We start from the raw sequence: 23,743 nt of genomic DNA, 5'->3' as shown, positions 1-23,743 counted from the left end.
ATTACAAATGCAAAAGATTTTTTTTTTTTTTGGTCATGCAAATGCAAAAGAATGAAGAATGACTCTCCTCTTTGCAGGCCAGACTCGAAGGCCCTCTAAACTCTAAAGCAGCAATATCATCAAAACCATTTTTATTTCTTAATCGTATCATATTTATTTGAAACAAGTATAGCTCCGTTACAATTGTCGTTTTATTACATTTGAATTTAATCAAAGAATAATCAATACACTTAAAAAAATAAATAATAATAAAAAAAAGCAAGAAAGAAAGAATAATCAATACAATACATTGACGATGGTTCCTCTGCAATAGAGAACAAATGAATGAATTATCCTTCAATACTTCGATGCAGTGTCTTTCTTCCCTCCAACAATTGGGTTGAATATAGCTAGGCATCAGAAGGTGCAATCCAGTGTCTGCCATTGACAAAGCTCTTGACGAGAAATGGGTGGGCAGATTCGAAATCTAACTCTTTGGCCCATGATACCCCACGTACTGCCTCTGCTCCTGGCCCCCAACACTTGTACACTCCAAAGAACACAGTCCTGTTCCCGTGGAATTATTCACTTTAGATATATATATTATGATAGTTGTATATTAAAATCAATCACTAGTATAAAATATATGTTAGAATATAAAATACATATTAAAAATGAGTTAAACAATATATATATTTATATATAAATATATGTTAGTTGATTTTAGTGTACAAATATTATTTTTGATAAACAATAATTATAAAATTATGTTGAGCAACACCATTATGATAATCTCATTTCCAGATCCACATAAGATGTGCGGTTGCTGTACAAATAACATTTTTTTTGGTATTTACAAATAACATTATAATTATATAGTACTTTCTTTCATTTTTCTATTTCTTTTGATCTTCAATTATATGTTCTTTTAACAATCATTAGAGTATGGAGGACAAGCCGAAAAAGAAGGGAGAAGAGGTTATGAACCCAATACAAGTGGGTCACAGAATAGTCAAAATTCCATCGAAAGCCAATTCATGAAGATTGGTCATGGACCGTACTCCATCATCAGTCAAAAATCACTAGAGACGGGGGGACCTACCTGCTAATCTTATATTTGATATTCTTTTTAGCTAATTAGGTTAACATGATTTATTATGATTGAATGTTTGGTTGAAACATTTCTCAATTCATACAGTATAAAATTGCTTCCAAAAGAGGTAATGTGCTTCGAAAATCATCTGACTTGGGTTAACAAGTTTGAAAAGTTTTCAAGTATATCATTATACCGTTATTTTAACGAAATTTAACTATTGATTTTAATTATATATATTATATATATTTTTATAATTAATATTAATGATTAAAAATTACTGAAATAGCAGTACTGATACACTTAAAAGTTTTCCAATAAGTTTAATATTATCAATATGTTCTTAACTAGCGATGAATTTATGAATAGAGTTTTGTTATGGGCAAATTTAGGAGGCTTACTTGTTCTTATTGTTGGCATGGTCCCAATCATCCCAGCCGCCATGAGCAACAATGTCATCGAAGTAAGTGTAAGAGTAGACAATTCTGGAGTACTGGCCCATGGCTCTGCCCACATAGAGCGGGCCTGTGCCCGTCACCCTGCATCTCACGAATGCAAAGCCCGTCTTCTCCTCTGCCTCTTTCCTATCATGGGCTGCTATGGAACCAAATCTCGTTGCTATTGAGTGTAGCTGGCAATCCTGAGTAACCACTCAAAAGTCATAAGTCATAATCAAATAAATCAATAATAATATATTCTCAACCTACCAATCAATTTTCAACTATATATATGAACTTTATCCAAAGCAATCTTGAGTAGGACATACCAGGATGCATACATACGTACATACATACATATTGCATTATTAGTCTCCACGTAAATATCAGCATTTTCAGTTATGATTCTCTTTTACATATAAACACACGCCACTAAGGACATGGATGTAGGGTCTGATTAAAATTCTTTTACTTGAAAGAAACAAAAAGAAAAAGAGGTATAGGTATATGCATATATAATGTAATTTTATGAATGCTTTATAACTTAAATAATTATGTCCTATTAAGAAGCCGTTAATTAGTGCTTTTGAATGCTGTGTGTATGTCTCATTATATAATGTAATTTTATGTTCCACTATGCATGTCAGCATGTGCATATAATATAGCGTGTGCTTCTTTTGATTCTCTCTTAAGCTGACACAAATTAAAGGTGCAGTGTGACAAAAAGAAAAAAGCTCGTTTCCTTTTTCATGTATTCAGTACCACTAATTCCCTACCCTCTCTATCTTTGTCTTTGTCTCTCACCTAATCCAACGTCATGATATAAAATTTGTCAATTATAACACATTTATATTAAAATCAATCACTAAAATCAGTTATTAATATAAAATACGTTTAATTTTTTACATATTCATATACCATTAGTGTAATACTCAATCATTAAATTTTATGGTGTTTTTTAAAATTGTGAGAACAGTATAATACGCCCCCTTGTATTAACAATACAAGGAGGGCCTATTATCAATACAACGAGGCGTATTATACTGTTCTCACAATTTTAAAAAACACCATAGAATCCAATAATTGAGTATTATATCAAGAATTTTTCAATATACAAAAAATTAACCTATAAAATATATATTAAAAATAAATTAAATTATATATATTTATATACAAATATATTGATTTCTAAAATTAATAACTAATTTTAATGTATAAATAATATTTTTAAAAATTTACTACATATTTTTTAGCATATATTACGGTGCCTTTGGATAGTCCTGTGTTGCCTCCCAAAAGAGAAGTACCCTTTCCACGAAAAATCAATTATACCATTAGAGTTTGATTAAAAACTAAATATTAATTTAGTTACTAATTACCTTGTACATGGATCTGCCATTCCCAAATATGAAATCAATTGAACCCTCGATATAGCAGTCCTTGAAGTAATGCCTGCCAGCGTCGTCGCAAAGAGTGTCTTGTGCTCCGTAGAATCCACAGCCTGAGAAGTATGCTTTGTCACCGGATATTCGAAACGCCGCCGCTTGCCAGCCATGCATCCCCGGCATTGGTGCTGGCGCTGTGTTCTGTCAAAAAGATAGTTATTCACGTGAAAACAAGTATAACTCCCTATTACCCCTAGTTTCTGAAATTTCAAAATTAAAAAAATTTAGTGAAACATGTTAATTTGTCTAACAATTTTAAATAATAAAGACATGATAAGAGTAGCCAATGAGTTGTGTATACCTTGAAGCTGATATTGCGAGCAGAGAAATAGTTGGCGAAAACAGTGACAGAAGCAGTTCTGTAAGTACGCAGTTGCTGTCCGTTGGGACCAGGGTCGCTGGCCCTATCATGCCATTCTATCACCGTCACTTCTTTTCCCGCTCCCTCAAACGTTATGTACGGCTTCGTCACGGGCACAACAACCTTCTCTCTGCACCCAACAACCTCCCGATATCAACCACATTATTCTTTTATTAGTTTATTTTCTTCATACCAAATTAAAAAATAAATGTAGTATGTTTAATGGCATTGTTTTCTACGAGCAATGAAGAACTTAATTGATATGTGTATACATGTAGGATCCCGGGCTGATTTGGATCAGTACGTTCATTCTATTGTTGTCTGGAACGGCATTCACCGCAGCTTGCACCGACCGGAACTGTCCACCGCCGTTGACGTCAACGGTGATTACGCGCTGACCTGTTGGTCCCACCCAAGTGTGGTTCCGACGATGATTGGAGGAGGACTTGGTAGAAGAAGAAGAAGACAATGTTCTAAGGGTGCTACGGTGATGGTAGGGTTCTGCACATGTCACCTTTGTCGCATGAATTGTGAGAGTGGTGAAACACAAAAGCAGCAGTTGCAGCGAGAGACAAGCCATTGTTGTTAATCAGATAATAGCATCTATCGAACGTGAAGAAGACTTGGAATGTTGAATAATGAGTAATAATAATAATGTAGTGTATATATATACTGTGTGATATAAAATTAAACAATAAACTAAAAATGTTGGAAGGATATATACACGGTACAGTAGAGAGTGCAATAATTATAAGTTAATGAAAGCAAGAGAAGAATTAGAAAGAAAGAAGCACTACTTTTGTGTGTGGGTTTATATATTTAGAGTGAGAGGGTAGCTAGCTAGCTATTTGGGTGCATCATGCTTGCTGTGTATATTTTTTAGAATAAATAAAAGATTCCAACGCAACGGTCATTTTTAATGTTGTAGGGGGCAACGTAGATGATAGGCTGAGCCTTTTTATGTGAAAAATGATTGGCCACTATTGCGGTGTATTTATGTGTCTAATACTATCCTTTTGGCTTTGCATTTCACAATTAGATACCATCTAAGTAAATAGTAAATGTCCGAAAAGTGTAACTCCAGATTCAACCACTGCTGATTACTGATTAATTAGTGGTGATGATATACTGATATATAATCCTCCAACACTTGCAAACTTGAATTAAACTTTATGCATTTCCTTATTGTACCCAGCATCAGGTTATTATGTACTAATTATTTTACTTCATTATCGACTTATCGTGTTCGTTTGAATTAACGGCTCCTTTAATATGCATAGCACGTGATGAGTCGTGTAAGTTTGCAACAGTATTTTGCTGCTGTTTCTTTCTTTTTCTAGTCTTTACATAGCTATAACTCAAGTCTGTTTCATTAACCATTGATATGTAATTGACGTTTAAAAGGGTCAACGGTGGGGTTGCAGTTGCGAATTTCCGTGACAGAAAATTTAAGAGAATGCGCTTTTATTAAAATTTGATAGTCACCAAAAAAATGAGCAATTTTTTATTATTAGATAAATTTTACACCATTAAAAATATTATTTATGGTTATAAATCACAAAATTTATTGTTGCTGCACTCTTCTTTGCATAAACTATGATTCAAAAGCCCGCAAGATTAGAAAAAGTATAGGTAGACAATGAAAATACTAAACAATGTGAACAATAAATATTTCAAATGTTCATTATACTAGGTGTACGGATGATTATTTTAATATTAAAATTTAGATAAATAATTTAGAGATATAATATATTTTTTATTTAATTGATAGTTGTTCATATTGTTTAAAATAGTTATTGTTTACCTAACACTTCCTGAAGCATTATTGTAACTTTCAGTTCTATTTAATCGATTTATTATTTCTCTTATAATTTAAAACTTCACAAATATTATTTATAAATCAAAACCGATTACTAAAATCAGATATTAATATATTTATATTTTAATATATATTTTATATTAATAACTAATTTTAGCAATTAATTTTAGATTTTAACATAATCATTATAATTTTTAGAATCCAAAATACACAACAAACAAAAAATGCTAGCTACGCTACTCGTTCAAGAATTTTTTACTATTTTTGTATCAATCTTATTAGATAACTAATAAAAATTTGATTAACAATAAGTTTTTTTGTTTTTTATCAAAGATAGAATACTCGAACCCACAACCTCTTAATTGAGTATGAGGAGACTATACCATTTGAACTATTACTCATTGGCTTGATTAACAATAAGTTAATAAATATTTTTAAATTATATTTTATATTATTTAATTATTATTAATTAATAATTATAATTATTTAAAATTATCTGATTAAGAATTATTTATTTATATATATATATATATATATATATATATATATAGCGAAGAATGTTAGGGAGTCAGCAATTTTTGTGATTTGTAGCCATCAAATAGCCATCAATAATGATTTTAATGGTGTGAAATTTTATCCAATGACTCACTTTTTTTTACTGGTTACATGCTGATCAGAATTTAACAAAGTTGCTGGCCCTTAGACTTTTTCATATATATATATATATACATTTTGTTATGACATTTGCATCATGCGTTTGTTGATTTTGTTCTTCAAACGGTCATTTGGGAGGGAAAATAAAAGAACCGGGAGGTGGGTGGGGCCCGGGGGGCCATCTGGGCCCATTTAGGATCTTGGGTGGAGGTGATGTGATGACAATGACATTAACATGTTACGGTCCCGGGATGGATTAAATAGTAATTTTCTGTATTATGCTTTCTATTTCTCGCTGAACCTTTTTCATGAATTTGTAGTCGCACACACAGTTGGGCCCACAGTTCCATTTGTTTTCGTGTTTAGGGGGCCCACATTAATATTTTGGGACCCGAACCACGTCTTGCCCTTTTTTTATTTTTAGTGTTTTTTTAACTACAGGTATTTTCATCCAAGGGTGGCAAACTGGCAATGATGCCGCATGAGACAATATTTACCCAAACTTCTAAACAAGCCATTAGTCTTCAACAATGATTATGGCCGAAACATAAAATCTTTAAGTGATGATTGGTGCTGGAGGTGGAGGGAAGGCTGCCATGGCCAACTTTCCAACTTACCAGGTCCCCAATCCAGTGTTTTTAACTCTAAACAAGTTAAAACAAGTATTCATGAACTCTCTTGAAATATAAATTTGTATTATTATTAATGGGAAATTCTGTGGTGCTTATATCAAAGATAAGCATAGTATGTTGATATTGCATGTCAACGTTAGAGGAGGACACGTTTGAAGGATTACCATGTGTTCATAACACGCAGCGAAAGAAAAGAAAGTAATCCTTAAAGATCTATTTTGTGCTTAAATTTTATTCTAATAATTTAATATATATAGATCAGATCTAAATACCTGTGTGTACGCTAGTAAAAATCACTTTCTCCTTCGATGGTACGAAAGCGCTATGCGTATCCACACCGAGACCAACCTTTGCTGTCAACCCCTTGACCAATGGACATCTGATCTAAATTGAGAAACCTCTTGCAACTCTTTGCACACCATAAAATTTTTCTCCAAGAATTAGGCTCACATACATTTATGTGCATAGAGGTAAATGAATAAAACCCTTGTGTTTTATTCTCTCATCTTTTCCTCTACTCTTGGCATACATATATATAGTATGAGATTTGTTATTGATTTTAAATTTGAATCTCAATTCAAATTTAAATCATATCTTATAATTTTAAATCTGAATCTTTCAAATTTATGAATCATATCATAACTCAATTTGAAACAGAATCAATTAGGATCTCATCCAAATTTAGAATTCAAGTTTACAAATAGAATAACTAATTATTCTCAAATCTCATTTACTATTCTCAATCATCATACTATTATTATATTCTTGGTGCTAGCAAAGAATATAATAATATTCCATTTGAATCAATATAATTATTTATTTGATCAAATCAAAATAATAATTAAATAATTCTACAGCAAAGATTAGAACACTCGTTAGTGTGTGACCCCATAGGTTCAATACTAAGCGGGTAGTAAATTAGTCATACTAAATTTACTAATCAAGGTTGGCGTCTAGCAACACTCCTCAACGACCCGATAGTATGAAGTAATATATTTTTACTAAGAACCTTAGAATAACAAAGTATAATTCCTTCCATCTTTCCTGCTCTTGGTTAACCCTTAGAGTATGGTTTAATTGTCAAACTCTAACTTGTTACCATTATTATAATGAACCGTGAATGACCTAAGAAACACATTTCTTCATTCATTCAATCCCTTGGCCAAGGTTTTATTCATCTTAGTCATTATAATCATAGAGCTCAAACTCTTTACCGAGAGTTGACGGATTCTTTATTGACTAATCATTAATTCTACAAGTATTTAAATCATACCCAATATCCATTCAACTAGCACCCTAGGGTATTAGGTGTCCGGAATCAAAGTATAATAAATACATTGTTAATTACTATGACAGTCGCAGGTCAAAGGAAACTCTATTACTATGTTCATCTTGAGAATATCCTATTGACAAATATACGGTAATTATAACCATTAGGAATTCTCAAAGTGAGTCAGTTCAATGGTCAAATCTCTATATGCACCGTATATATATATAATTTAATAAATGAGATCTATTAATTTCCATCCAATGAAGATCATTATATATATATTGATCTTTCCGGATTATTAATGTCCTTTTTAATAATCCTATGACCAAGAACAATTTAGATTAAATTATAAAAGATTTATCTCTCAATATTTATGATCACTATCACAATGATAAATCTCTAAATTTAATCAAGGACCTTGTTATATTAGCATTTTAATATAATAACAACGACAAATTATTTGACACATGATTGATTGGATTGTGGTCATACTTCTTATTCCCAACAATCTCCCACTTGCACGAGAGCCAATCATGATAGATTGGATCTTGGGCATACTATTATCACAATAATCTCCCACTTGTACTAGAGCCAATCAATCATATATATAATTTTTAATGCACATTTGTGTTTATCAAAACTCTTTTTGACCTTAAACACTTTAGCTTTTGAGCATGTTTGCTTGACCTTTGGTAAAATACACCCAATGTATAATAAATATAATGTTTTCTCAAAACATGAAATCTCCCACTACAATACTGCATAATTTTATTTTAAGGACAATCCTTATTGAACATGATTATAAAAAAATTTAAGTAACCATTAGATCTATCTTTATAGAATTGTATCATTATACAAATAGGTTACTTTTTCAAAAAGTTAGTTTGACGATCAAACATTTTATACTTTCAGGAGAAAGTATATCCTCTATTGAGTAGTAAACAATTATAATAAAAGTAATTGTACTCCCACTCTTTCTTTAAGATGGAATCCCTTTTTTAAAAAGGAGTTTAACCTCTTATCACAGACATTTTTTCATAAGAAGAGTGATAAAAATAATCTTATTATTTCTTCAGGGTAACCAATAAATCTCATTTATTGAACCTAATATCAATTCTATTGTTGTGCAATTTCTTAACACATATAAGACATCTCCAAACTCTAATATTCTTGAGTTTCAGCTTATGCCTTTTCCATATCTCATATGGATAAAAAAATTGATTTAGTAAAAATTTGTTAATTTAGCAACATTTCTAAAATGTAGTGCAAATATTTAACAAACAGTGATCCTTAACTAAATCAAATTCTATGTTTCTTTAAACATGATGGAGTACATAAAGTACTAGTATTTGTGCGTTGAGAGAATCTCATTCTCTATTCAATAGAATATCAATTAGATATTAGAGATTTTACTTTAAGCTCTTATAATAAAAATATTCAATATCTTTATTATTGGTCAAACCAACCCTTAAGAGCAATTTTGATTCTCATCCTCAATACTCATATTGAGTTTTTCTAAAAAGATCATAAATATTAATCATATTAAGGCCAATTATAAATTATTTGTAACAAAATAAATCTCCAAAAATGCTTGCGAGAATATTTGCCTAATGGCATTCCAACTTCTAAAGTTGTTTAATTCAAAATATATCGTCCAATACTCCCACTAGTTTAAACAAAATTTTTGATAGTCATACTATCTTACTTTGGACACCATGTCTTCTCAAGATGTTCAGTATTAAATAGTGGAGAGATGCCTTTGAAATTAGAACCGATGATTGTCAAAACAACCCATGTAAAATAATATTATAAATACATCAAAAGTTCTGACCATTCCAAAGCCAATCTTATTGGAGAATATTATCATCTCAATGATAATCCTTTGAAAATACAATTCTCAAATTGTATTTAATATATTACTTTCAAGTGTGCCACACAAAATGTGGACATATTTAAAAATTTAAAATATGAAAGTAAATCAAGAAATCTATATTTCTGAAAAAAAAAATATTTAGAAATGTGAATGAGTACCTTGGTTGTCAAGTTGTTACTCATACCTATTCCAAATAAATATGATTAAATTATATCCCATATAATTATAATCCCAAATAATTATCTGGTTGTCAGACAATTATTTAACTGAATTATATTTTATACCTCTAGGTAGTCTAGGTTCAAGCATAAAATTAATTCTCCTTATACATCATCATATGCATAAATAAATTCTATCTTTTAGTACAAGTGCCCTGGTTGTCAAGTTGCTCCTTGTAAATAAACAAGAGATAAATTTATTTGTTTGGCAAACTCCTAACTTTTAGGATTTATCTCAATTGTTAGAGACTTTCTACCAGTATTCTTGGATTAAATTTTATACTCCCAAGTTGTCTAGGTAAAAATATAAAATTAAATCCTTAATACATCAAATATATACACTTATTATTATCTTGAAAATAAAACTCCTGGTTGTCAGGCCGCTCTTTATAATCAAGAACATCAGAAAAACTAATTTCTAAAATTATAGTGTTCAAAACACATCAATCAAATCAAAATAACACATCAATCAAATCAAAATTTAATTTTTCATGTACTAACGTTTAACCTTAAAAAATTATCAAATCAAATTTAACCTTTATATATACAGTTATATATATATGAAACAAACAAAAGATATTTTGCATCTTATTCTTTTTATTGTGATCAAAATCACAATAAAATTCAATATATAAATAAAATCAAACAAAATATTTGATTATAAATATAACTTTTATATTAAAAGAATAATAATTTAATCACAATTAAATAATTAAAATTGAAATAAATTAACTACTAATTTATTAGAAAATCATCTCAATGGAAATAATTGCATCTCATGCTTAAAATTTTTTAATTAATCCTATTAATTCACAAACTTTTTGAAAATAGGAATAAAAATTTAAACACAAAAAAGCCAAAGCTCTTATACCACTTAAGGATTACCATGTGTTCATAACACGCAACGGAAGAAAAGAAAGTAATCCTTAAAGATCTATTTTGTACTTAAATTTTATTCCAATAATTTAATATATATAGATAAAATCTAAATACTTGTGTGTACACTAGTAAAAATCACTTTCTCCTTCGATGGTACGAAGGCGCTATGCGTATCCACACCGAGACCAACCTTTGCTGTCAACTCCTTGACCAATGGACATCTGATCTAAATTGAGAAACCTCTTGCAACTCTTTGCACACCATAAAATTCTTCTCCAAGAATTAGGCTCACATACATTTATATGCATAGAAGTAAAGGAATAAAACTCTTGTGTTTTATTCTCTTATCTTTTCCTCTACTCTTGGCATACATATATATAGTATGAGATTTGTCATTGATTTTAAATTTGAATCTCAATTCAAATTTAAATCATATCTTGTTATTTTAAATCTGAATCTTTCAAATTTATGAATCATATCATAACTCAATTTGAAACAGAATCAATTAGGATCTCATCCAAATTTAGAATTCAAGTTTACAAATAGAATAACTAATTATTCTCAAATCTCATTTACTATTCTCAATCATCATACTATTATTATATTCTTGGTGCTAGCAAATAATATAATAATATTCCATTTGAATCAATATAATTATTTATTTGATCAAATCAAAATAATAATTAAATAATTCTACAGCAAAGATTAGAACACTCGTTAGTGTGTGACCCCATAAGTTCAATACTAAGTGGGTAGTAAATTAGTCATACTAAATTTACTAATCAAGGTTGGCGTCTAGCAACACTCCTCAATGACCCGATAGTATGAAGTAATATATTTTTACTAAGAACCTTAGAAGAACAAAGTATAATTCCTTCCATCTTTCCAGCTCTTGGTTAACCCTTAGAGTATGGTTTAATTGTCAAACTCTAACTTGTTACCATTATTATAATGAACTGTGAATGACCTAAAAAACACATTTCTTCATTCATTCAATCCCCTTGACCAAGGTTTTATTCATCTTAGTCATTATAATCATAGATCTCAAACTCTTTACCGAGAGTTGACGGATTTCTTATTGACTAATCATTAATTCTACAAGTATTTAAATCATACCCAATATCCATTCAACTAGCACCCTAGGGTATTAGGTGTCCGGAATCAAAGTATAATAAATACATTGTTAATTACTATGACAGTCGCAGGTTAAAGGAAACTCTATTACTATGTTCATCTTGAGAATATCCTATTGACAAATATACGGTAATTATAACCATTAGGAATTCTCAAAATGAGTCAGTTCAATGGTCATATCTCTATATGCACCATCTATATATATAATTTAATAAATGAGATCTATTAATTTTCATCCAATGAAGATCATTATATATATATATTGATCTTTTCGGATTATTAATGTCCTTTTTAATAATCCTATGACCTAGAACAATTTAGATTAAATTATAAAAGATTTATCTCTCAATATTTATGATCACTATCACAATGATAAATCTCTAAATTTAATCAAGGACCTTATTATATTAGCATTTTAATATAATAACAACGACAAATTATTTGACACATGATTGATTGGATTGTGGTCATACTTCTTATTCCCAACAATGATTATGGCCGAAACATAAAATCTTTAAGTGATGATTAGTGCTGGAGGTGGAGGGAAGGCTGCCATGGCCGACTTTCCAACTTACCAGGTCCCCAATCCAGTGTTTTTAACTCTAAACAAGTTAAAACAAGTATTCATAAACTCTCTTGAAATATAAATTCGTATTATTATTAATGGGAAATTCTGTGGTACTTATATCAAAGATAATCATAGTATGTTGATATTGTATGTCAACGTTAGAGGAGGACACGTTAATGGTGAAGTCACATCTGTGCACAAAGAAGAACGGAACCGTTCTGCTAAAGAGTTTTATTAGGGAGAATGGTTTGATGGTTTGGTTAAATAAGCAAGTCATAGGAGATAGGTTCCCTGGGCTGTTGTTATACGGACTTCTTTTGTTTGAGAATGAGTTGTATACTTTACTAGGAGGCCCTAAAGAAAAGAGTAATGTTATCCATAGATAAAAAATTCTATTCGAGATGGAGTAAGAAAAAGTTATGCGTGGGTTTATTATATGAGTTTATGACACTGCTGATATTATAAAAGTCTAAAGTGATTGTAATGCTTCTTATATGGGGCCGGGGCCGGGGTCGGGGCCGGTCGTCATCGCTGATATCTTCGTCACGGTATCGAACTCGGACGCCGCCTCCGATTCGCGTTTACGCTGCGGTGTTCATCTCTAGCAGAAGAGGCAGCAAGTCGCGGTGGGACGTTGTTGGTGTCGTATTGTTGCCTCGAGCATCGCAGTCAGCTTCGTCGTCACCGTTAACCTCCGACGTGCAACCCGATCTGGTGAGTTTTAAGAAATTTCTGTGTTCTTTCTGTTTCAATTTGGTTGACGTCATTCATCACTGCACTCTGATATTTTTGTTGAAAGTTGAATGGGTTAGTGAAATTAGTTAGGTTAAATTAGTTTGTTACGGAAGGAATTTGGTATTGATTGAAAGTTGAGTTTATTGTCGTGTTGCTGAATAATCAGTTATTTAATATTATTTGCTGTGAAACACCATGGCTGAAGATTGAATCTGTTGTTGTGTTGTTGAAACAGTGACTAAGCTAATTTCTTGTTTATATAAATATGTAAATCATGTTTCTTTGCTGAAAATGATTAGAGTTGAATTTGGTTGATTATGATGGCAACATTTTTATGGGGTTCATAACTGAAGATTGAATCCATTGTTGATTGCTAAAATAAACACTAAGCTAAAATAATTACTAAATCTAATCTTTTCGGAGAAAAGTCAGGGTTGGATGCACATCTTGGGGGCTTCTGCCCGTTTGACTTAGTGTTGGGAGCATCCAATAAAGTCTAATATCATTTATTTATTTTTATAGAATTCTTATAATTGTCATGTTTATATGAAATTTTGACCTATTGTTTATTTTTGTATGGAAATATTTTTTTTTCTTATATTATGATTCTATTAATTCTATAAGAGTACTAAATAGTATTGAGAGTACAAGAAAAATGAGTATGAATATTTATTCAAATACTTAAAATAAGATTACAAAATAATATAAAAAATTTATTTAAATTTATGTCGTTTTGAATGTATTTTATCGAAATGTTAATTTGAATAATATGATACGAACAACACTTAGTTCACTATAATCAATTTTAGTATAAAAATTGTTAAACAAAAACCACGTCAATACCAACTTACTTTTGATGAAAATCAATTTTGTAAAACCAATTTTACAGAAACTCCCGTTTCTAAATTTTTATCCAAACACACCCAGAAGTATATAATCCCATTGTATCATTCTATTTGGCCTATGCCTAAAATTTTTCATTTATGTATGATAAAAAATGAATGTTATTAAATACCAATAGAATGAAAAGAGAATATTTTTTAAGAGTTAATTGAGATAATATTATGTACTCTTTATTTTCGTTAATTTGGTTTTGTTTCTATTTTTGTTTGCATTACTTAATTTTTTTGGTCCTTGAATGTGAACATTTGAAGTGATGACAAGTAGGTTTTGCTGCAAATTTTTATGTCATTTAAGGATGTAATAATTCCGAATTGCTGGCATATTTTTGGCAAATAATTTGTTGGCTGATTTTATTTTAGTATGTTATGTCTGTACAGAGGAGTATGGGAGTTTATTCTTAGCAATGATTAGTGTCATTAATTTGGCGAGTATTTAAGTTTGCTATAGCAGTAGGTTTGTGTCTGAATCTGTTTGGGTGTAGAATGTTATTAGAGAAGGTTCTAAGATGATAGAAATTTTAGAAAGGGCTAATTTAAAGTAAAGTACTTGTTCTTCTCCTAACGTTTCGGTGTACTCTAATTACAAAAGTTTAAGCATGCTACCTAAATAGGGATGATGGACATTAGAATAGGTTTGTTTGGAAATAGCATTTAGGTGGTTGTCAGTGGCTTCATTTATTGTCTAATGGGAATACGACTTAAGTGAGATGGGTTGATAGTGATTTTGTGGACTTGTTCTGTCTTGGAATCTGTAGATGGGAACCACCAACAAGATGTATGACAACGATAATGCTTGTCAAGAGAATGCCTACACTAGAAATGGATCAAAGAATGTGGATGAGGATACGACTCACAATACTACCGAGAGTGAATTTTTCTACCAAGACATGGGAGAATTTGGTGACGTTGAAGGGATAGATGTGGAAGACATAATAAAGAAAGTATTTAGGAGTGATGAGGACACGTATAAGTTCTATAAGAAGTTTGGAAAATATCACGGCTTTGGAGTTAGAAAGGGGGATTCTTGGAAGGATGAGGATGGTATTGTCACAAGGCAGAGATTCTTCTGCAACAGGCAAGGTTTGAGAGATGCAAAGCACTATAATCGGTTAGATAGGATGAGGGTTCAAAAACCAGAAACGAGGACTAATTGCGAGGCAAAGTTCTCCATATACCTTGACAAGAGTGCTTCTCTATGGCGAGTAAGGAAGATTAAAAACAAGCACAATAATGACTTGATCCCTAGTTGCATGGTGCATTTGATTGCGAAGTACCGGTCACTCACGAATGCCGCCAAAGCTCAGATAGATGGGTTGAACGAGTATGGAATTTCGACAGCGAAGAGTGTACGATATATGGCTGGGATGGCTGGAGGATACTCGTTGGTTGGCTTCTTAAAGAAGGACGCCTATAATCACATTGATAAAAGAAGGCATGTAACGATTGCGGAAGGCGATGCAGACGCTGCGCTTGCATATTTAGAAGATAAGACAGAATCGGATCCGATGGCCATTGCGCGGTATAGTTTGACCGATGATGGAATGCTAGGCAATATGTTTTGGACCGATGGGGGCAGCCGAGTCGATTACCAGTACTTCGGGGATGTTCTTGCGTTCGATGGACATACAAGAAGAACAAGTATAGGCGGCCATTGGTAATCTTCTCAGGGGCCAACAACCACAAGCAGACCACCATTTTCGGTTTTGGTTTACTAATGGATGAGACATTTGATTCGTATAAGTGGATATTGCAGAACATGTTGGAGGTGATGTGCATGAAGGAGCCATCAGTGGTTGTTACAGATGGGGATGAGGCGATGCGTAAAGCCATAACTTTAGTATTCCCGAAGGCAACCCACCGCCTATGTGCATGGCATTTTCAGAAAAATATTACGGCCAACGTGAAGGAGCCGTCACTCTGATCACGATTTAACCGATGGTTATATGCGGACATCGACATTCGTGAATTCCTGACTGAGTGGGACCTAGCGGTTGAAGAGTTCAAACTTCAAGATAGCCTATGGGCGAGGCAGGTGTTTGGTAAGAAGGAAATGTGGGTGAATGCATATCTTAGGAATAAATTTTGCGCCGGGTTTAAGACCACATCTCGATGCGAGAGTATAAACGTTGTAGTCAAGAAATCCCTTCAATCGAAGCATACTATTCTTGAACTTGTGCAGAACCTGGAGCTAATGGTACGTGATTATCGGAATAACGAGCTTTTAGCCCAATTCAGAACCATTGACACTTTCCCAGTAATGACGACTAGCCTCGATGCCATAGAGCGGTTCGCTGCGTTGACATATACGAAAGAAGTCTTTACGGACGTAAAACGAGAGATTGAACGAGTTGCAGTCGTTAATTTGGTTCGGGTAAGAAGATCTCTGAACACAAGGGTATACTCATTGGAAGAGTACGGTTCTCCTGGGAGAGTTATTCTAGTACTGTTTGATCGAAATATGGGAAGGCTCAAGTGTCGGTGTGACGGTTGGACGAAATACGGATACCCATGTCGCCATCTCTTTTTTGTCATGAAGCATGAGCATCTGCAAGAAATCCCAGAGCAGCTGATTATGAAACGATGGACGAGGAATGCCAAAGCGTTGGAGGAATATGTGGAGAAGACAAACGATGGAGGCGACCGGTCCTTCTTGCTTAGACATGGTGCATTGCATACCGCATGCCGCTGGCTTTTTTTCCTAGGTGTGCAACACTTTCATTTGTTCGGGAAGGCCATGAAGGGAATTCAGGAGCTATGTATGGATCACGAACATGAATGTGGACACGCTGAAGAAGTCAAACACACAAAAGGGGAACTAAAATTTATTCGTGACCCTGTGCGTGTTAGGACAAAAGGGGCGCCTAAGGTGTCTAAAGGCAAAAGCAATGGACGCAAGAGAAAATGTACAAAGTGTAAGAATACTGGGCATACCAAATGAAAATGCCTGGATGCTTACCAAGTACAGCTAGATGAAATGAACAAGATAAACTTCCTGTCCCCCCTTTAAATGAACAGATGCAGGAGATTAAGCAATTTGCTTTGCTGGAGGAGGTATGATCACAACCAGAATTAAGCACTCATGGGCTTTTTTTTTCTGTATGCTATAATTGTCTAGGGTCATGAGCAAATAACCAATGTATTGTATATCTCATGAAAGTTGAATTCATTGGGGATTTTTCCCGGTATAATGATATGCAGTTAGGTGATGCGGGTTTGACCGGATGCAACTTTGGGACCATCTCCGATCCAACTAAGACTTGTGCTGACCACATTGTTGAAGATGACACTAACACAGCTTATTACCAAAGGGTGATTGCCATGGTTTGCACCCAAGCATCTGTCATGGAAGGAGGTCGCTTTGATCTGAATGATATGTAAGCTTTTTGTTGCTTTTTTATTATGTTGGGATACACTTGGTGGTTCTATATTTTTACTTGGTTGCTTAAAGCCGATAATTCACAAACATCAAAGATCTCGTTATAATTAAATTTGATATCCAATACCCATTTAGACATTAATCAATGTATCGATCTGTAGCCTACCCTGGTACGATTGCAATAATAGACTATTAAAAGTTGCTCTCTTCAACAAACATTATTGGAAGATGAATTTCTAGAACTTGTAGGGATTCGGTTGAAATTTCTTTTTCTATTCTTTTTGAAGTCCAATAAACTTCTTTTGTTTATTTTCTGGTTTCTCTAAATTTTGTTTTCTACAGGACTGGGGATTCATGAAGCATTCAGGGAATATAGCATTGGTGAGCATTTAGTAACTATCTGTAGAGAGTATAGGCCTCAGCCCAGTTTGTGATAGTGGATTCTGTTTGTTTCAAAAGAGAAGTCCAAATGTCACGTTGCTGTGATCTTCAATGGACGTGTGTGATCTGGAGCAGTGGTTGCATCATGCGAATTAATTTTCAATTATGCTTTTTTACTATTTTACATCGAACATTTACTGGGTTTAATGTACTTCACATGCACTATCATAGCATATGTTGAATATTGTTATGCCTAACGGGACTCTGTTTAATGAACTTACTAACATAGACCACCAAATTGGTCCTCATGTATTAAAAATAGCTTTATTTTTAAGTAATGTATACAGGAAATGTCAAATGTGACCCCCTTTTATGCTCGTTTGAAGCTTTGGGTCACAGTTGCCTCATTATGGGCCGATAATATAGGTTATCAACAACTATGAACACATTTTCTACCAATTAGAAGATATGTTCGTGATTATATAATATTACCATTTGCTGGGATTCCCGTATTTTACTACTTAGTTACGTTGTAACGGGTTCTTCTTGGGTGTGTGGCTCTTGTTTAGAGCCCATGTTTTCACCCAATAAAAATCACATCGACTATTAGAGTAGGATGGAAAATGAATTTCCAGAAAATATTTTTAATTAGAAAGCTACTACCAACAATAAAGATACAATTATAGCAACTGATGTGAATCAAAATATTGCAGGGTTGGACCTCCCTATGGGCCCAGCATAATGACAGAATCAACCCATGTCAATTCATAGTGCAACTAACAGACCCATAGGGCATATGCAACTATCTCCAACCCTGATATATACCATTCATACTATGATTACACACCTTCACATATATAGTGAAAGGTACCACCAAAAGGTTGTCATGAGTTCATATAATTGACCCATCTAATTTCGGATTCTAGTACACACAAGATAATATTTACCTAGCACTAGATTACTACTCAGGGCATGCTGCAATTGGAGATTGTACGTAGATAACCCTAAACCAAAACAGTAGTCATAACTATAGAGGAGTCAAGCAGCTCCAATCTAAAATGACAAGTTGGGACTTAAGGGTGGATTAGTTGCATTCCGTGTCTTTTTTACTGAAGACCTCACCATCTTATCCCAGCTATCAACCGCCATCTGAGAAATGTCATTGCGGATGACATTATGCCTGCCCATGACTAGATCAACAGCCAATCTCATTCTGGTTGCATCATTAACTACCTACAGAAACATTAGCAATATGTTAGGATAGTCCTTTGTGTCCATGTTGAGTGGAACCTCAACGGAGTTTATCACATTTACCTGCAAATTATAATCTCGCCAAACATGTGATTGAATCATCCACTGTGCAACCCAAATGCCACAGTCAACACTGAAATAATAACCATCATCGTGAGTCATGCTGAAAGAATAATGATATATCCAATGAAAATAATGATGTCTATCACTCACGAATTTGGAGCTTGCTGTCCAATTTCTGGTTCAACAAGGATGTATGAGGAACACCTAGGATAGAAAGTTTGGCCTTGCTCAACATCCTTGTAAAACACACTTTCATTCAACATGTTCTCGATAAAGAAGGCATGCACAGAAGGAACCGTTAGGCCTTCACCTTACTCACGTTGTCCTTCCTCTATAGTGACATTCAATCCATAAACATACTCTTGCCACATATTTGATCTGATCTAATCGAGCCTTTCTCTCTGCAGCAACATCGGACTTAGCCGAATCAAGGTACACCAATTCACCGTTACATAAGTCGACAATCATGAGGTATCAATGACCGTCTCTAAATAGTGGGACATATATCTCCAATTCATATATTTCAGCAAATGAAAAAATTAGAGTTGTGTTGGCTACACCTAACTTGCAAACATGAGAAAGTAACTTAAAATTAAGTACCTTCATTAATTTATCTGCAAAGCCCATATATTTTCTTTTGATAAAATTCAGTGTCTCAGCGTAGTGGAAAGTAGGGCTCAGAGCAATTTGCTAATATCCACCCATACACAATAAAGAACTATGTCAATTAAATGACATGAAATTTTATGTTGGGACAGTGCTATAGTTTTGTAACTTATGGCAAATGTTGTTGGCAACCACCACTTCATATCCAAATCGTCGAGCTTAGTTTTAGTGCACATGGATGCCTCCAAGTTCAGAACCTAATGAAATCAACTCAAAAAAATAGTTTACTTAATTTATTAACTTATTTCAAAACACAAAAATAACTCATCACATCATCACAACACGAGCCATTTTGAATAATATTAAAATTTATATTAACTTACGTCATCTACAACAATTCTTCCCGGAATCAGTGTTTGGAGTGACTCCCTTGTTTCATTACAATGGTCGTCTAGGACTAGCATCTCTCTACACGATTTAATATTGTAGTAATTAGCAACACTAACACAAGGACAAATGATAAACCCGAAGCCAGGTAGTGTAAGAAAATATTTGTTGTCATGTGACTAACTTTTTTGGCAATGTGGCCGAGAAAATGTATGCTGCAACGGCAAGCTCCATTCCAATAAACTGCACCCCTGGTGAGGGTCGAAACAATAGATCGAAGCACTACCAAAAATAATATTACTCCAATGTTCAGTTAACTGTACGGACACATTTGTTATGAATTTACGTAAATGTAAAACAATCAGTTTACCTCTGGCATCTCAGCACCATTCATAAAGGAAGATAGGTGGGTATAGTAAGTGAATGGGGTTCCCGGACTTTGTTGCCGGACATCGCTAACGGAGTTGGAGTCATCCACCGGGTCAAAATATAACTTTCGCTGATGAAAAAAATTATTTAGAATGCTACTCCATCAAACGCACAATGTAAATACTAATAAAGAATGATATCTAATACCCCATTCATACGTACCTTCAATGGTGGAGCTGGAATGTTGGAGTGGAAACCCTCTGCATTCTTTTTACCTTTGCCCTTCTTTGTAGCCTGCTGACCACTTTTGATAACCTTAGCCTTTTCTTTGTTTCTTGTGGTGTTGCATTTTGAGGCCTTTGTCCCTTCACATACTTTAGATTTTGGATGAGCACACATTTGGGGGTTTAGGACCTTCTGACTTCCTTTTTTTACCGACTGCACTACCTCTTCGTGTACAACATCAGAAGACTTCCTTTGTTCCCTCAATAGTGCTTTGAGAACCTTCCCGTGCCCCATGATGACTTCAGTAAGCTTTTGTATTTGATCTGCTTGCGAGATCAGAATCGCTTCCGTCGTCCTGTCTTCATGACGAAGATGCTATATTATGAACCCAAAAAGTATAGTCAAAATCTTTCATAAGTTCAACTGATCGACGAACTGGCTAAAACTACGAGCCATAAAATGCAACGAAGGATCAGTTTTTCTTACCTCGTTTATGCGACTAAAAATGTCTAACAGCTTGTGGTCCATATCGTTGGATGACTTGGTTCCATCATTGGGTACGTCTCTGAATAAAACACATAACAAACCTGTGTCTATTATACCAAGGGATTTCCAGAATGATTTGAAGACATAGTTGGGGTTTTCCATACTTACTTGTCAATGCCCGATTCCATCGCCTGCTGCTCATCCATAGATGGATCCGTCTCAGTTGCTTTGGCATGCTTCGTCATCGTGACTTCCATTAGAAGCTTCAACTCTTGAGCCAATGTCACAGCAAGGAACGTACAGTACAACCCAATGCCTTCCTAACATGTATTCCTTTTTTATACACTAATGGGTCTTTCTGAGTATGATTTTGTATTGGGCCCGTAAGAGAGGTCAGGCCCAATTAACATTGTGCATTGGTTACAACATGACACCCACACTCTAACTCAAACGGATATAGACACGATAAAAAAAAATTTGGGCGTCACCACAAAAGGTCCTTCATGAACATAATCTCACTTACTGAAATTTCAGGACATCTTTCTCAAACACAAATGTTACCACTCCTCCCAAGATCTGAAATGACTGAGAAGACAACACACTGATCCCTAATCCTCTCATGCCGTCCTCATCAAACCATAGTGTCTTTTTTGTCAATCATATGTCTAATCCAATCCTCCATCTCCATACTCAACTGCAACTTTTACTGCACACTTAACAAAGGATTTCCTAAATCTCATTGATTTGATAATTTTCTATTGTAGTTGTCATACTTTTATCATGCTTTCTTGTTAATTAAATTTCCAATTTATGCCAATTGCTGAGTAAACTGTCACTGTGTATGTCCTATTTTGATGACCTGGTACCATTGTTTTTAAACATAAATAATTCACAATTAAATGTTATATAAAAGATCAAATCTAAACATACTCACCTTACTCTGGCACATTATGAAAATATCAATAAACACAAGCAATTAAATTTGAAATTGCATGACTTAAAGATGTCAAAGCCAATGTCACCCGTAGTTACTTTATATACTTGTTAAGCAACTTTTACATCTACCATATGGAAAGTCCCCTTATTTGTAACTAATCTCAAACCCCAATCTGAATCCTCCTTTCGAATTATTTTTACTTTTTAAAGATTTCTAGTATATGGGGTTGAACCCTACTTCCACCATGCCTCTATACAGAGAAGCTTATTTTTAAACTATTGCTGAATACTTTATCAACTCAAATAACACATATTTAACATAACTAAAAATATACATTAAATTAGAGTTCACATCTTGTAGCTAATAAGAAAATAAGTGAACAACCTTTTCAGGAACAAGATCAAGCTTCACATAGCTAAGCCAATTAGAACGTTGGTTCAAACTCTGAGTAATTGCAACATCCATCAACTTCGACTTGCAGGTTCTAGCTAATAAGAAAAGAAGTAGACAACCTTTTCAGGAACAAGATCAAGCTTCATATAGCTAAGCTAATAACGACGTCGGTTAAAACTCTGACTAATTACAAAATCCATCATCAAATAACAATTGAAGGTTTCAACAACTACATACAGAGCACACTTCTAACAATGCCATGACCCACCTAATCCATGACTAAAAGCAACTAATGAACAACAAACAGTTTTCACACCCAGAATAGAAAGAGTCACATCCCAAAGAGATAACTTTGGAGGGCTGAAACCTCCTCCTTAAGTCGTGATTTCTCCAACTCAAGTTCACGGACTCGATTATAGTTGAAGTCGACAACAGTCAATTTAGTTGTTTCCACAATCTTCTTAAGCATCTTTAAAGATGCATCTTGCCTTGCTTTTACTTCGTCAGAGAAGAGAACGCCTCGGGTAATAAGTTTCAGTCCTAGGTGGTTGTCCGAAATCACCACTATGAAGCCGACAACATTGCCCCCTTCCCTCGTGCACGAATCCATGTGGTAATAACTCGGTGGAGGAAATGATACAGCCACACACACCCGCCGCAACATCTCTTCCATGTCCCCCGCGACAACGACCTCCTCTTCCTTCTTAACACACGGTACTGCAAACCTACCTTTGAAATCAACTATAAACAACGGAATCAACGTTACTAACCATTTAGAATTTAATTATTCAAGGTACACAGAGTACATACCTACAACCTCAAAGGAGCTACTACAACCCCCAACAATAGAAACACTTTTTTCGCCACTAGTTATGCTCAAACCTCGAAAGTAACTAGATAATGTCCCTCTATTGTCATTGCTTGGTTGGCCACCTCCTCCACGGTCATTGTCGTGTTCCCCACTGTTGTCTCCTCCGGAGTTCAGCCACTCCACCGCCTCACGCCGCACTTGGAATTCTTTATACTCATTATCCTTGAAACCCGAATTCTTTATACTCATTATCTCTATAGTGAAGCTTCACCTCTCCATAATATAACCCCTTTTCTTCAATAAACTACCCTCCTTATATGATATTTTTAATCTTCAGCTAACCTTATAAACTACTCAGATGGGAGAACACGTCTCGTGTAACGTGGCATCCTTAATAAAGATTATTGTATTCCCTATGAAGAGCTAAGTTGGATTAAAAGTAGTATTTAATTTAGTTAT

The 23,743-nt window shown here is 33.9% G+C and overlaps 2 protein-coding genes across 2 annotated transcripts; one reads left to right on the top strand and one right to left on the bottom strand.

Annotated features, from left to right (window-relative positions):
- Positions 1–128: 128 nt before the first annotated feature.
- Positions 129–4,107, bottom strand: PME5 (Pectin lyase-like superfamily protein). The gene is made up of 5 exons (XM_016345179.3): positions 3,588–4,107; positions 3,256–3,445; positions 2,889–3,095; positions 1,474–1,712; positions 129–546 (listed from the first exon to the last, which is right to left on the bottom strand). The coding sequence occupies exons 1-5, from the start codon at positions 3,893–3,895 to the stop codon at positions 390–392; spliced, it is 1,101 nt and encodes a 366-aa protein (XP_016200665.1). The 5' UTR covers positions 3,896–4,107; the 3' UTR covers positions 129–389.
- Positions 4,108–12,760: 8,653 nt separating this feature from the next.
- On the top strand, positions 12,761–18,062 carry LOC107640226 (protein FAR-RED IMPAIRED RESPONSE 1-like). The gene is made up of 4 exons (XM_021123628.2): positions 12,761–13,076; positions 14,755–17,050; positions 17,198–17,373; positions 17,718–18,062. The coding sequence occupies exons 1-2, from the start codon at positions 12,846–12,848 to the stop codon at positions 15,655–15,657; spliced, it is 1,134 nt and encodes a 377-aa protein (XP_020979287.2). The 5' UTR covers positions 12,761–12,845; the 3' UTR covers positions 15,658–17,050; positions 17,198–17,373; positions 17,718–18,062.
- The last annotated feature ends 5,681 nt before the right edge of the window (positions 18,063–23,743 follow it).

This window comes from Arachis ipaensis, chromosome B5, assembly GCF_059453495.1.
Source record: "Arachis ipaensis isolate K30076 ecotype BB chromosome B5, ASM5945349v1, whole genome shotgun sequence".
Taxonomy (NCBI): Eukaryota; Viridiplantae; Streptophyta; class Magnoliopsida; order Fabales; family Fabaceae; genus Arachis; species Arachis ipaensis.
Note: the sequence above shows the minus strand (reverse complement) of the source record. Positions and strands in the feature narration are given on the sequence as shown.